Raw genomic sequence first — 13,805 nt, forward strand, 5'->3', positions numbered from 1 at the left:
AAAACAAAAGTCGTCAGCCATCTCATATCGATCCCAGCAATCTTCGTTTTCTTGACAAAATGAGTGTAGAAAGGTAAGTCTATAGTAAAGATTACGATGTTGTGTAGTTTTTAGAAATTACGATGTTGTGTAGTTTTTAGAATTTTTTCATTTGTAGCTATAGAAGTCGTCTCACTTAGAAACATCTGTTAGCTGGTTCCACTCCGTTGATGTTTGTTTTTATAGCATCTATATCAAATGTAATTGCATATTTCTTGGATGTTCTATCTGAATTATTACATATGTGGACTCTTATGGATAATATTTGTGGACATGAAGGGTGGGAAGTGATGAAAGGTGGAAAAGCCACACAAGAAATATCTTGGGCGTTTTTCATGGTGTATAGAGACTTAGCTAGAGACTATTAGGTGACAAACAATTGAAGCTCAAAATGTCATAAACCAATAAGAAAAAGATATAGATCTCAAGAGATAAGGACCCCACCCTCACGGCCTCACTACTTCTATTAATCCAAATGTACCAACAAGTTTTTGTTTAGGTCTACAACTTTGTAAATTCATTTGATTGTTTGAAGAGGTGTTTGTCTGCTTTAAAATAGTTTTTAAAGCGCATAAAATTGGATTGATATGAATTGCATTAGTCGATCTATATTCCTTAGAATATTGAAATTCTGGACCATTAGACTATTTGTGTTTCTAGCAAAGAAATTGTATCTTCGGGGGTTGGGTTTATTTTCGAGGGTTTTAGCAGAATGTGGTATATGTCTTAAGTCTTAACAATGCTACTTTTGCTACTGTTCTTATGGTGTATAGTGGTGAGAATTTGAGTTTTCAATATGTTAATCAAATTCACGCTAAGATAATGCATTATGGTTTTGAAATTGATCCAATAGTATGTAACCCTTTGATTGATTTGTATTCAAATAGTGGAGGCATAAGTTTTCACGTTAGGGGTACTCTTTATTTTTGAGATTTATGGTCTTGATTTTGTTGGTTTCTAAGCTTCAATGAAGTTTAGATACTGTTTCAGTGTTGGGTATGTTTCAATGCTTTCTGTTTCAGTGAAGTTTAGATACTTTACTTTAGTTGTTTAGACTTTTTTCCTTTGGGGTCTAAAAAGTTGTATTTTGGTTCAAGTATGGATGGTTTTGGGGTAAATTTGAAGCAAAGCTAAAAAAAAATAAAAATGAATGATTAGGAGATAGCCCTTTTGTTGAAAAGTGGAAGAAAATAATAAAACTAGTTTGTGTCATGCACTGAGAATTTTGTGTTATGTTGGTGCTAATGTGCATATAAAACATCTTTGAGGATTGAGAACGTTTTCGATTGTTGGATTTTGGGATGGATCGAAAGAGTTGGCTGTGGAAGAAATCATCGGAGAAAAGTCCTGGTGGAACTGAAAGTTCTGGATCAATGTTGTCTCATCCCGAACGCTACTCTGATGATCAGGTAGGTGATCTCTTTCTATTGAACTCATCCTTTGTTTTTTCCATTAGCATTTAGTAATCAAATTTTAAAAAGTTCCCTTCTCATCTTGATTCAAAATGTTGTTGTATAACACTTGAATAATTGAGTCATCCATATTTAGGCTATAGTCCATTGTTTGATTAAATTATGGGAGTTCTCTCTCAAAGTTGTTGTCATGCAACACCATTTCTTGGGTAGTTGTGATCTATGGTTTGTCTCAAAACGGACATGAAAAAGAAGCTTTTAATCTCTTTTTTATTAAATGCAAAATCAGGTACTATCCCTACCCCTTATGTCTTTTCCAGTGCACTGAGTGCTTCTACAAAAATTGGAATGCACAAGCATGGGGAGCAGCTGCATGGACAAATCTTGAAGTGGGTGTTAGGCCTTTTCGCAATTGGAGAGCTTATTTTAGTGAAATGATGATGATTCCGATTATCCAGTGGATTCTACTGATGCTAGGTTTGTTGTTATGGGGATTATTAACTTCATCCCCTATTTTAACTGGTTGGTAATATTATTATGCAGTCTATTTTTGTTTTTAATGAATTTTAATTTTATTTGTGCTTAATTATATACTTATTTAGATTATAGAGTTGGATACTTGCTTGGTTGCATACTGGTAGCAAGCGTTATGTTGTGTATTCTATTGTTTATTTGACTCCTTACCTAAGGTTAGTTATTTTGTCATTTATCAATGTATGGTTATTAAGTTTGTTTGTTATTATGTCCCTGTGCACGTTAAGTGATGGTTAGGTGTTTTAAAGCCCTACAATTTGAAGTGTTGCGCCTATGTGTGCGAATTAGTGTCTTCAAGTATCGGTGAAATAGTTTGTGGCATTATTTAGAGTGTGTCACTTGGATCAGTAGTTTGCTTAAAAGAATTAGTTGGTCTAAAGGCTATGAACCTGATAATGGGGTTTTGTTTATGGGCCTGATTCCTTGGATAGTAGTAAGGATTAAAAGGATTAAGGCTTAAACATGTACGTATGTAGCTTAATAATAGGTATGGAGGATAACATTTTCATAGGAGAGTATATACATATGTAGAGTATGCATGTATACAATTTAAGTATGCAGTTGTTGCAATCGTTCATGTCTTTGATGAGATGCTATAAATCATCTCCTCATGGGTAGTAGCATCACTTAATGTTTACGTAGCACTGTATTTGATGTAAATCATAACACTTAGTTGTTCTTTTTGAATAAGAGCAATGATTAATATATTTGCTTTCTAGCATAGCCTTTAACATAAATCTAATATGTAGCCGATGTTAGTTGGTATTGTTTGTTGCGACTCCCTTCTTACAATTTAATTTGAAATATATTGTTCACATATTTATAATAGGTGAATGTGTTACATATTCTTTTATATGGTCCAAGATTTGTAATATACATCCATGATTCCTGTTCTTTGTGTACATGTAGATCACATTTTGTTTTGTTTTCCCCTCTTTTTGTGTGTTATACTAAATTGTAGTGATTTATGTAACATGTTTTGCTTTTGCAAATGCTACACTTGGTCTTGGAAGATATCCATCTTTTAAAATAGAGGTAATGATGCCTTGACTTGGCGGGGTTTTTTATCATTTATATTTTTTCATTTGTAGGAATTTTGCAAAGCTTTTTTTTTGACACAATTACATCTTTAGTCTTACTGTTGCAACTTTTCTATGAAACAGGTTGTGACAATTACAAGTGTTGCATTAGATAAATTTAAGAATGATGCTAAGAAGATGATTGTTGCACTGGTAGAAGTCCATGAAAAGTGTATTGATCGCTCAATTGTGCTTATCTTGAATGTTGAAAGGCGAAGTGTTGGTTTTAAGGAATTAAATGTTGAGATGATAAAGTCAAGTAGACGTCCATGAAAATTGTATTGATCGCTCAGGTGTGCCTATATTATATCTTGAACGTTGAAAGGTTAAGTGTTAAGGAGTTAAATGTTGATATGTCATAGTATAAATTACACACCAAAGTCATAAACAAATGTCAAAATTTATCAAAACTTTGTAATGTTATGGGAGCAAGCATATTTTGATTGGATATTGCTTCATCTAAAATTCCGTCGGCTCTATAATAAGTCAAAAATCTCTTAAAAAAATCTCTTAAAACTAATTTAGAAATTTGTTACTTTCATTTTTTCCCCCTTCTAGCAATTGCTTACCCAATTTAGAATGTTATGTTATGTCCCCTAAATTTAGTGCTACCCACTTTGATTTTTTTTTTTTAGTGTGGCACAATACATGCATGGTGCCTACCATAAGGTATAACATGCATGGATTATTTCCCCATGAGCCAACAATGATTTTCCCATGAGCCAACATGAGGTTTAGGGTTTTTTAACAACCGAAAGGAAAACTGACCTAACCAAGGATGTACCGATCATGACAACTCCAAAGAATCTGAAGGCAAGCAATGAAGCAATATCAATATACCATGTCCAAGAACCAATACCATGTAGTCATGTACTAGGAATGAAGAAGACTAGGTGCACTTATCGTTAATGATGGTGTGTTACTATTTATTACCAACAATTACTAATTTAACAAGAAATGGGTAGCAAGCCCAGCTAACGGCAGGCTGATTTGCTAGTGTTCCAAATAAATATATTATGTAGTCTCTACACAGGCCGGCCTTAGGCCTATGTTGTCTAAGGCTTTGCATAGGCCCCAATATAAACAAAATAAAAAGGCCCCTGTCTCTACGGTATAAACCCTGGATAGTATTGAATCCACACATTGATTTTTTCAGATCCGATTATACCGTTTAAAGAAATGGTTCAAATATGGTATAACATTTTGGATCCATTCGGGTCATGGATTCGGAGCTGGTTTTGTGTTGAAAAAATAGATCTGGGCATGGATCCGACCGACCGACCCGAACCCACTCCATTTCCCAATCTACCGACATTCCATGCAAAGAAAGAAGAAATGCGGAAGGTCCAATTAATTTGAGTGAGTAAAGTTTTGGGGCACTGATGTTCTTCTCCAATCAAATTTGCCGCCATAAAAAAACCCTCTCATCACTAGCTAGACTATTTTCTTCATCCTCAAGTTACCCACCTTCTTCAAGACTCAAAAATGACTACAATTTCAAACCACCTCATTCCCTCTCCCCACAAAGCCCTAACCCTAATAACAACAAACTCAACTTCATAAAAGACCAAAACAACCCTACTCCTTCACTTAACAAGAAAAAAAGAACAAAGCCATTATACAAACCACCATCGTCACTTGACCGAAGTGGACTAAAACCAATACATTCTGACTTACCCTTTGATTTCCAGTACAGTTATACTGAAACTAGTACTAAAGTTAGACCTATTGGTTTACGTGAGCCCAAGTACTCGCCATTTGGGCCCAATAGAGTTGATAGAGTATGGACTGGTGTTTGTGCACCGGTTATTGATCCGAAAGTGAAGTCCGTGGAGGGGAATGTAGAGGAGGAGGAGACAAGGAAGTGGAGAGAGAGTGTGTTGGGTGAACCGCTTACGAATGCAGAGAGGAAGGCTTTGGTTGATAAGTGTCAGAGGAATAGGACTAAACGTCAAGTCAATTTGGGTACTGCTTATTTTTATTTATTTTTCGCAGTTTTTTTTTAAGTAATGAATCTTATAGTTATAGGTTTATGGTATATTTTTAAAGTTTGAGTGTTTGTGCATATTTAAATATTAAAATAAGGTGTAAAATGACAATTTTGAGGTTGGGAATTTTTATAATATTTTTTATGTGAAGGTGAGGAGAGGAGAGGAACATGGAAGCTTAATGGTTATGATGTAGCATGATAAATTATGAGTAGTGTAAATGGAGAGATATTGTATTATGTTCCCGAAGTAATCAGGTTGATACTGCAAGCTTAAAAAATAAAATGTAAGAAAGTTGAAACTGCAAATCTATCATTAGGTTAGATTTTAGAGTGGAATGACATTGTGTCAGATCACTAAATGAAGAAAATTGGGAGGGTCTGTGGCTTTGTGTGTGGGGGATGAGATTGGATGACTCTTCCCAACACATCCATAATTTAAATAATCATCTTGAAGCATTATATTACACTCTACAAGGCTATTGTTAAGTTATATTCTTTTACTAGATAGATTTTGGCATCTTGTTATATGGAACTTAAATTCTATTTGTTATTGACTTATTGTTGATGAATGTTTTCATAGGGAGAGATGGTCTCACACACAACATGCTGAATGATATTCATAATAACTGGAAGCACGCTGAGGCTGTCAGGATAAAGTGTTTAGGTGTTCCAACAGTCAACATGAAAAATATATGCACCCAGCTTGAGGTATTGTACACGTAAGATATTTTACTTAGTTGATATGCTGTGGGTGGGGGGGATGTTGTTTTCCCCCTTTCCTGTCATGAGTGTATTTTATAGTTTACCTTACGTAGAATACTGACAAGCCATGTCTTCATTACTATGACTTTTGCTCTCATAAATTTATGTTAAGTCTGTAAATTACATCACTGTACATGTATATTCCAGGACAAAACTGGTGGTAAGATCATCCATAGACAGGGTGGTTTGCTTATGTTGTACAGAGGTAGGCACTATAATCCCAGGAAAAGGCCTGTGATCCCACTAATGCTGTGGAGACCCCATGAGCCTATTTATCCAAGGTTGATCAAGACTACCATTGATGGTCTCACCATCGAGGAAACAAAGGAAATGAGGAAACGAGGGTTAGCAGTTCCTGTTTTAACAAAACTTGGTAATGTTTTTAACCAAGCAGTTTTTCTTTTTGCAACCATGTACCGATTTACTTGTTTTCTGACTGAATGATTGCTGGTTGCAGCAAAGAATGGTTATTATGGTAGTCTGGTACCCATGGTTCGAGATGCCTTTCTTTTTGAAGAGCTTGTTCGTATTGACTGTCAAGGTCTTGAGAGGAGTGACTACAAGAAAATTGGCTGCAAACTAAGAGTAAGAATTGTTTTTGGAAATATTAAGTCTCATTTGGTATATCAACTTTAGCATTTTATGTTACATGTTCACTTACCGTGCACCAATAAATAAAAATTAATTGATAGTTAATGACTTCCCGTACTTGGTGTGTTTGTGTGTAAACTCTTTTTCAGATTTCTTCTTTCGCTTGGCTGGTAACGATTTTCAACCTCCCCCTCCCGAAAAAGGCTTGTTGTTTTTCCAAATTTATTTGCCAAACATATTAAAAGAGTTGCAAGACAACTGAGAAGAGTGGAAGCACCTTAGAAGTATAAAGGATTGAAAATGATGGAATGTATTAGCTCCTATTTACTTAAACTTTTACTTACTGAACAACCATGTCAAACTGAAAGCTGAATAGGTATACAGTGCTCCATGTAAAGATTGTATAGGATAGATACCAAGAGACCTCAATTATTGGGAAAGCTATACCTTCTTAATTTCGTTCAGTGAGATTCCTAAGTAGAAGCAACAGAACAGAAATTCAATTTAAAAGAGATGGGTTGCTTCAGTTGAGAAACTATGGTTCAAAAACAAAATTGGAGTTCTCAAGCAGCCTAAAAGGTTTTAAGAAGCAAAATTAGAGTCTTTTGTTTTAATTTGGGTTTAGAACAAACCCGGGGTTAAAGGAGAGAATTCTGCTGTCTCTCTTGGCAGGTGTAGTGTTTCTTTGTGCATCAGTCTAGGGTTGTCTGGGTTCCCTGATCAGTGAAGAATTTATTAGCATCTTGGGTCATAGGAGTTCATGAACATTCTACCATTTACAATCATGTGAGACCTTTGGTAAGAGAGAGATAAGAGACACTTCCAGGGCAGAGCGCTCTCTTTGGAGGAGGTTATCATTGTGATTTGTGACAAAGATTTAGTTTGCCTTAGGTTGAATATTTGAGAAGAAAGGGGGCAATACACCCTTTGTGACCTTTATGTCTTAGATAAAACTCTTTGATGTCAAAGTGTGTCCAGTTTAACTTTAGTTTTGTCATTAGTGTCTTTTTTTGTAATTATTTTCTACACCTAGTGGATATGTCGTCCTAAAGTTTTTTTGGATTAATATAACATATTTCTACTTTGCCGATCAGAAAAAAAAAAAGGTTGAAGTTCTTAGCATTCCCAGCTTGGCCAATTAACATTTAGACGGTGAGGTGTCACATAACCTTGTGGTGTAAGCAGTCAGACATATACATCAGATTTTTGAGGCATAGGCTTGAGTGTTCAAACATTGTGTTCAATGTTCAAAAAGTGGAACCTTAGTAGATAAGAAGGTTTCAGTGAGGTGTCACATCCCAATGCCTTCATTTTGCCTTTTCAAACATTGTGTTCAATGTTCCATCTTATTTACTATTATGACATTGACCTGATCTGCTCTTTGTACTGCATCAATTTCTTACCTCCTGAAACGTTTCTATATACTATGTTCCACTTTTTAAACATTTGAGCATGTTAAAGATTATTTACTTCTCTGTCGATGTTCAAGATTATTTCCATCAATTTCTTTTAACTTCTTAAACATTTTATGTAGAATGTATTGATAGAAGTCTTTGATTGATGCAGGACCTGGTTCCTTGTGTCCTTGTGACATTTGATAAGGAGCAGATTGTTGTGTGGAGAGGAAAAAATTACGTCCCTCCAGAACCTGAACAATTGCATAATGATGATGGATCAGTTAACTTTTCCACTAATAGATCATTCTCTGGCGATGAAGCCGAGGAGAGCTCTAGTAATGGCATGGGCCAGTATATCTCCAGCTCTGATGATGAGATGCTTCCCCGGATAGCAAAGTTCTAGCACCCACTTGATAAGGAAAACCTTGGTCTGATGTTCATTGTCCATTTGCTGGGTGCTACAAATGGAAAGAAAAGCAATTCTTATGGAGGATTGGCCCCATACTGCAGATCATTTTTGACGAACATTGTGACCATGAATTGATTTCATCAGGATCAGTTAGATCTCCAGCTCTTCAGAAAACATAAGTAGAATTATGGGTCTGTCGGAAAGAAACGAGTCCAGGCATACATATCCATAGGGTAATATTATGATTTTTGAACAATGATGTACATATATCTTTTTTACCCTATATAATCTATTGCTGAGCTCGACTTTGTTTCAGAATGAGACTCATAGACTTATATTCCTATTTATAAAAACTAGCATGTGTCCTGTGCTACGCATCAGTTCGCCAAGTTGTAAATAACTAAAATGAAAATTGTTAAAAAAACTAAAGAGAAACAATTTTTTGTGAATATTTCACTAAGAAAAGAGAAACAATTTTCTTAAAATGGGGAAGATATACAATTTTTATACATAAATTTTAGCTTTTAAATTAAGAAGACTATCCTAAAATTATTGAAGGAGGTGGTTCAATTTTAATAGAGATCAGAGAGCCAATTATAATTAATAAATAGGAGAGATATAATTTAAATAAACGTAGGGAGGTGGTTCTAAAATCTTAAAATTGAGATATTAGAAATACACTGTTCGGTTGAGAAGTGTGGCTCCTACAAACCCGGCTATTGTAGAGATGGTCCAAAAATCACTAGAAAGTCAACAAGAGTTGTTGGGCTTATAAATATTGGGTTAGCCCACAAACGATTGGGCTTATAAACACTGTTGGTCCTCCAAATTTAGTCTGGTATTGTTTTTTTTGCATATAGAGCTGGCCCAATTAATATTATTGAGCTTATGGATAACTAGTGAATGCTCGTGCCAGTCGGCACTCTAGACACATTGCTTTTGAACAACACCCCAAGAGAGACCATCTCTATGGCAGCATTGGATCGATGATATAACCATTTCCAACAGTTTTATACATCATAACCATTTCATACGCATACTCAAGTGAGTTTAATTATTGCAATTCTATGCATTTCATTTCTCACAAACCAACTCATTACACATACCCTTATACATTCATTAATCCAGTACATATCAGAATGAGAATGATGAAAATAAAGAGAGAGAGTCTTCAATTAAGAGCATCATCATTTAAAAAAAAAATAATAAAAAAAAAATAAAAAAATAAAAATCAGCAGAGTCTCCTTTGTATTTTCAACATTTCAAAAATTCCGAAAATCAAACAATACAATTCTCATAGATCAACCATACCAAAATATATAACTTCATATTTATACATAACACAAATTACTTCTAAAACTAAAAGACAACTCATTAAATATTAAAGAAGACTTTTGCATAATTTTTCACCTGGGGCTAATTCTAGTAATGAAATAGAAAAATAAGTAGTAAACGCCCACTTATCGAAGTTCCTCATTTCTCTCATTCTCCCTCTATGCATACTTTTCACACCATTCGCTACCATATGGATAAATCCCATGGAGCAAAGACTACAATCATGTTCTTTGAAAAATTATGGCAATTTAACTTGGTACCTGCAAACAAACCACATACACATGATTTTTTTAGACTTGATACATTTAGCATATTGTTTACAAAAGAGATGGTTCTCAAAATAAAATAATCTCTATTCTTATTTTTAAGTATCCACGCTATCATCAACAAAAAAAAAAAAACTATCATAAAAACTTACATAACATATATATGGATACAATATATTCTTTATTTTCTAAACCAATAAAAGTAACATTTTTTAATTTCTCACTTGCCTTTTCTCATTGGTATCGATGTCCTTAGAGAAGAACTTATGGGTATACGACATTTGTAGTGCAATTTCTTACATTAGGTGGAAGAAAAACAGATATTCTTTTTGAAGAAGTACATCTGGACATGACCACATAGAGTTGCCCATGACTGAAAACCAGTGTCCCTCAAATCAATGCCAACATATTTATTTGAACTTATTAATTGTCATGGCATAAGCTGGCAGGGGAATTGTCGTCTTGATATTCATTTGAGGGAGGGATATTCTTGGGATGATTGCTTTCCAGCTTTCTCTCAGTCAAAATTTTGGCTTGATTTCAGACATTGAAGCACCATAAAATTGGTGTCATATTGCAAAGGCCATCTTTAGGTGCTATGTTCACGAGCAACATTATAGGGCATCCAGGTTTTAACTTGAGATTGAAAGGTGGTAAGTTAGAAGGGTCGAGGGAGTTCAGAAACTCGGTGGGATAGTGAGCCCCACTTGAATTATCAATATCATCTTCGATAATTTTATCTGCAGCCAAATACTCAAGCGCTTCACCAGGAAACAAATTCAGTGCAACCTCATTAATTGCACTCACATCATCATCATTCAAGAATTTTCGGTTAAGAAATTTGGAGACGGTGTGTCCATAACATCCAATTGGGGATAGACAGAGAAGATGAGTTATTGGATATTGGTACACTTGCGTATTCCATTCGGCAATTGTACTCTCTGATGTTGGCGTATTATTACCTAAAAATTTTACTGACTTTGCTAATCGGCACATGTTACTTATTACTTATGCATTTCATTTCATTTAAGCCAATATCAAGCATGACTCCGAGTGGTCCAATCAGGCATATTTTCGACCAAAATTCCACTCGGATTTCTTTAAGCGACTCCGCTGGACTTACAAATCCATAGTCATCAGTGATCAATTAGGGACCTATCCATGGAAGAGTGAATTTCTTGTTTTAGACAAAGGCTGCAGGTATGGGATCAATAGTTCAATACTTGTATATATTTAGGCCGTTCCATTTAAAGACAAATTCTCATCTTCTCATGTGAAGCCATTAACTCGTGAAAAATCACTCAACAACCAACATAATTATCAGATCACTACTTTTACACTGCCACCCCCACTGCGATCCTTCATTAAATATAGTATTATAGTGAAAATTAAGGATAAAAGGAAACTAACATCTCTGCATTCTGTAGTCTGTACTCTCTTTTTTCTCAATTCTTGTCCAAAATAAGAACATATTTCCGCTTCTGCTTCTTGTTTCTCTGTCTTTGCTGTACCAGTGTCTTCCGGGGTCATGGGATCACCTTATAATATGACTTCATGGATTATAATGTTTATGATGTTTGGCTTTGTAACTTCAGATGACTTGAGTAAGGACAGAGATGAATAATTGGTTAGTGTATCAGTAATGACTTGAGTAACTTCAGATGACTTCAGATGTCTTTGCTGTATCAGTAATGCAGAGGAGAAGCAGCTGACGGAAAAGGCGATCAATAATTGGTTAGTGTAGCTACCGTTACTTCTTCAATGGCTACTCAATCAAGAAGACATGATGATTCACTTTTTGGGATTTGGGGATTTTGGAATAAGGGGAGTTCGAGTGCGAGAAATGGTGTAAAACCCCAGCGAGAGAAATGGTGAGAAGATTTGTTTTGGTAAAAAAAACCGAAACTAATGTTTTTTTGGGCTCGAATCCACGCCGTGGGATTTTGCTAGAAATGATCCTGACCGTTCTTTGTTATAGTTTTGTCTTTTAGTGCAGAAAAAAATCCCTATCTTATTAGATAGATGGACTGGTCATGATTTGGTTTTCTGGCGAATAAAGTTGTTCAGTGTTGAACGGCACGTGCAAACCCCAGTTGTTTATAAATTAGCAACATATCCGTGTATTTACTTCAATCAATTTTTCAATCTTCCGTATCACATATGAAGTTCAAATATTTTTTGTCACTTACATTTGTAGTTTTGGAAAGAAATTTTGCTTCCAAAGGATATTTTCTCCAAAGGAGCCCAATCAAGAAGCAACACATGTCTATAAACTATTAATAATAACCACCATTTTTTAGACTTACCAATTTGCCCTCATCAAAATTGAAAGAGAAAATTTAAAATATTTGTTGAGAAAAATAGGAAATTATCTTTCAAATCTCTTTTATGTCCACTCATAAATAGAGTGATTCCCCATAAATCTCTTTTTTATTGAAGATCAAATGATAGTTATTGAATTTTTTGATTAAATAAAAAAAATAAAGTAAGAATTGTTGACCAATATTCTAAGTGTAAAATCAAAAGTGCAAATCTAAGGAAATATGTTGCTAGCTTGGATCTCCCATTTAATTCACTGTTGTTGCTTCTTGATTGGGCTGGGAGCAAAAAATTGCTCAATATATACTACAATAATGTGCATTAAATTAGTTTCCTCCTCTTTCTGTATAAATGGCTATGATCGTGTTAACCAAATGCCAGTAGCATAAACAATAGTTAAGCAATAATGTTGCACAAACTGCTTACGATATTCCTCGTTGTGGTCTTTGTTACTTCAGTTAATTCTCTTGAGCCTGCTGCTGATGCATCTCTTCCCCAAATCCACTTTGCTTTAAGTATTGTAACGACAATGAATATTGCACTATAAAGTGCAAAGCTAACAAGTTAACAGGGGGCAAGTGTGAAGATAGACGCGAAGGCCCGGCCCGCTGTTGCTGTTCACCATGAAATATGATGACATGCAGCAACTTGTCGTCTTGTCCTATGTGTTAGTGTGGAACTCAATTTACATGCATATGCGACCTCCCTAACTAGGAATTAGAATTCCCGATTAGCAGAAAAATAAGTGTAATATGTTCCATTAATGATTTTGATTGTAGAAAGTGATGTGTTGATTATGCATTCGACAAGGTGATAGTGGATCTAGGCAGTGCAATTGCTAGTGCGCAGTTGGTTGTACCTTTCAAGTCGCATTGGCTTTTGCAAAGTATGTCAAACTGACGAATTTTATTTCATTTGGAAATCAACGTCTCTCATTGATTACCCCCTAACTAAATTAGGTAAAGGAAGGCAAATGCTGAGTGTTAAACAAATTCTCATCATGGGGTGTAGGCCGTGTAGCTTGGTCTTTGGAAGAGCCTCTAGTGTGAAATATATCTTGTCTTTTTTTTTGACAAGTAAATTTTACTAATGTAGGACAAGACGAGAAAGGCCACTACAAATGGAGTATAGTGAGGGAGATCCTCAACTATATCAAAAACAAAATTACAAGGCCTGACAAACATACAACCTAGAAAATTTGAGAGAAGTGAGAATTATTTAGAATCCAGAAATGATAGTGTCGAAGGACCAAATCCTGGAAGTGCAGTGTTTTCTTGTTCGTGAAGTGCATAACCAGTACCAAACAAAAGCTTTGGCTCCTATGCAGGCACGCGTTAGAGGGATGATTTTCTCGTGAAAAACTCTATCGTTCCCAGTTTTCCACAACACCCACAAAACTGTGCACATAAACAATTAGCTTCCACAATTTAGCTATGAAACCATTTCCCCTCATTTTCGGCCAACACCTAAGCCAATCTTCTAATGAATCAGCTCTTGCAAGCCTTGGAAAAGACAACACAAAAGGTTGCATCATAATGGACTCATATAGAGCATAAGAGCAGTGTAAGATATAGACTCATCCACCATACCACACATAGTGCAAACTGACGAAACAACTGGACCCATATGTATGAGAGCATCTGCTGTAAGGGTACGTCCTCCAAGCAATGCC

The 13,805-nt window shown here is 35.3% G+C and overlaps 1 protein-coding gene across 1 annotated transcript; it reads left to right on the forward strand.

Annotated features, from left to right (window-relative positions):
• The first annotated feature begins 4,381 nt into the window (after positions 1 to 4,381).
• Positions 4,382 to 8,528, forward strand: LOC147502422 (RNA-binding CRS1 / YhbY (CRM) domain-containing protein). The gene is made up of 5 exons (XM_086607238.1): positions 4,382 to 5,029; positions 5,635 to 5,762; positions 5,964 to 6,189; positions 6,274 to 6,401; positions 7,974 to 8,528. Exons 1-5 carry the CDS (start codon positions 4,447 to 4,449, stop codon positions 8,205 to 8,207), a joined length of 1,299 nt encoding a protein of 432 aa, XP_086463364.1. The 5' UTR covers positions 4,382 to 4,446; the 3' UTR covers positions 8,208 to 8,528.
• Positions 8,529 to 13,805: the final 5,277 nt, after the last annotated feature.

Source organism: Coptis chinensis, chromosome 4, assembly GCF_015680905.1.
Source record: "Coptis chinensis isolate HL-2020 chromosome 4, ASM1568090v1, whole genome shotgun sequence".
Lineage (NCBI taxonomy): Eukaryota > Viridiplantae > Streptophyta > Magnoliopsida > Ranunculales > Ranunculaceae > Coptis > Coptis chinensis.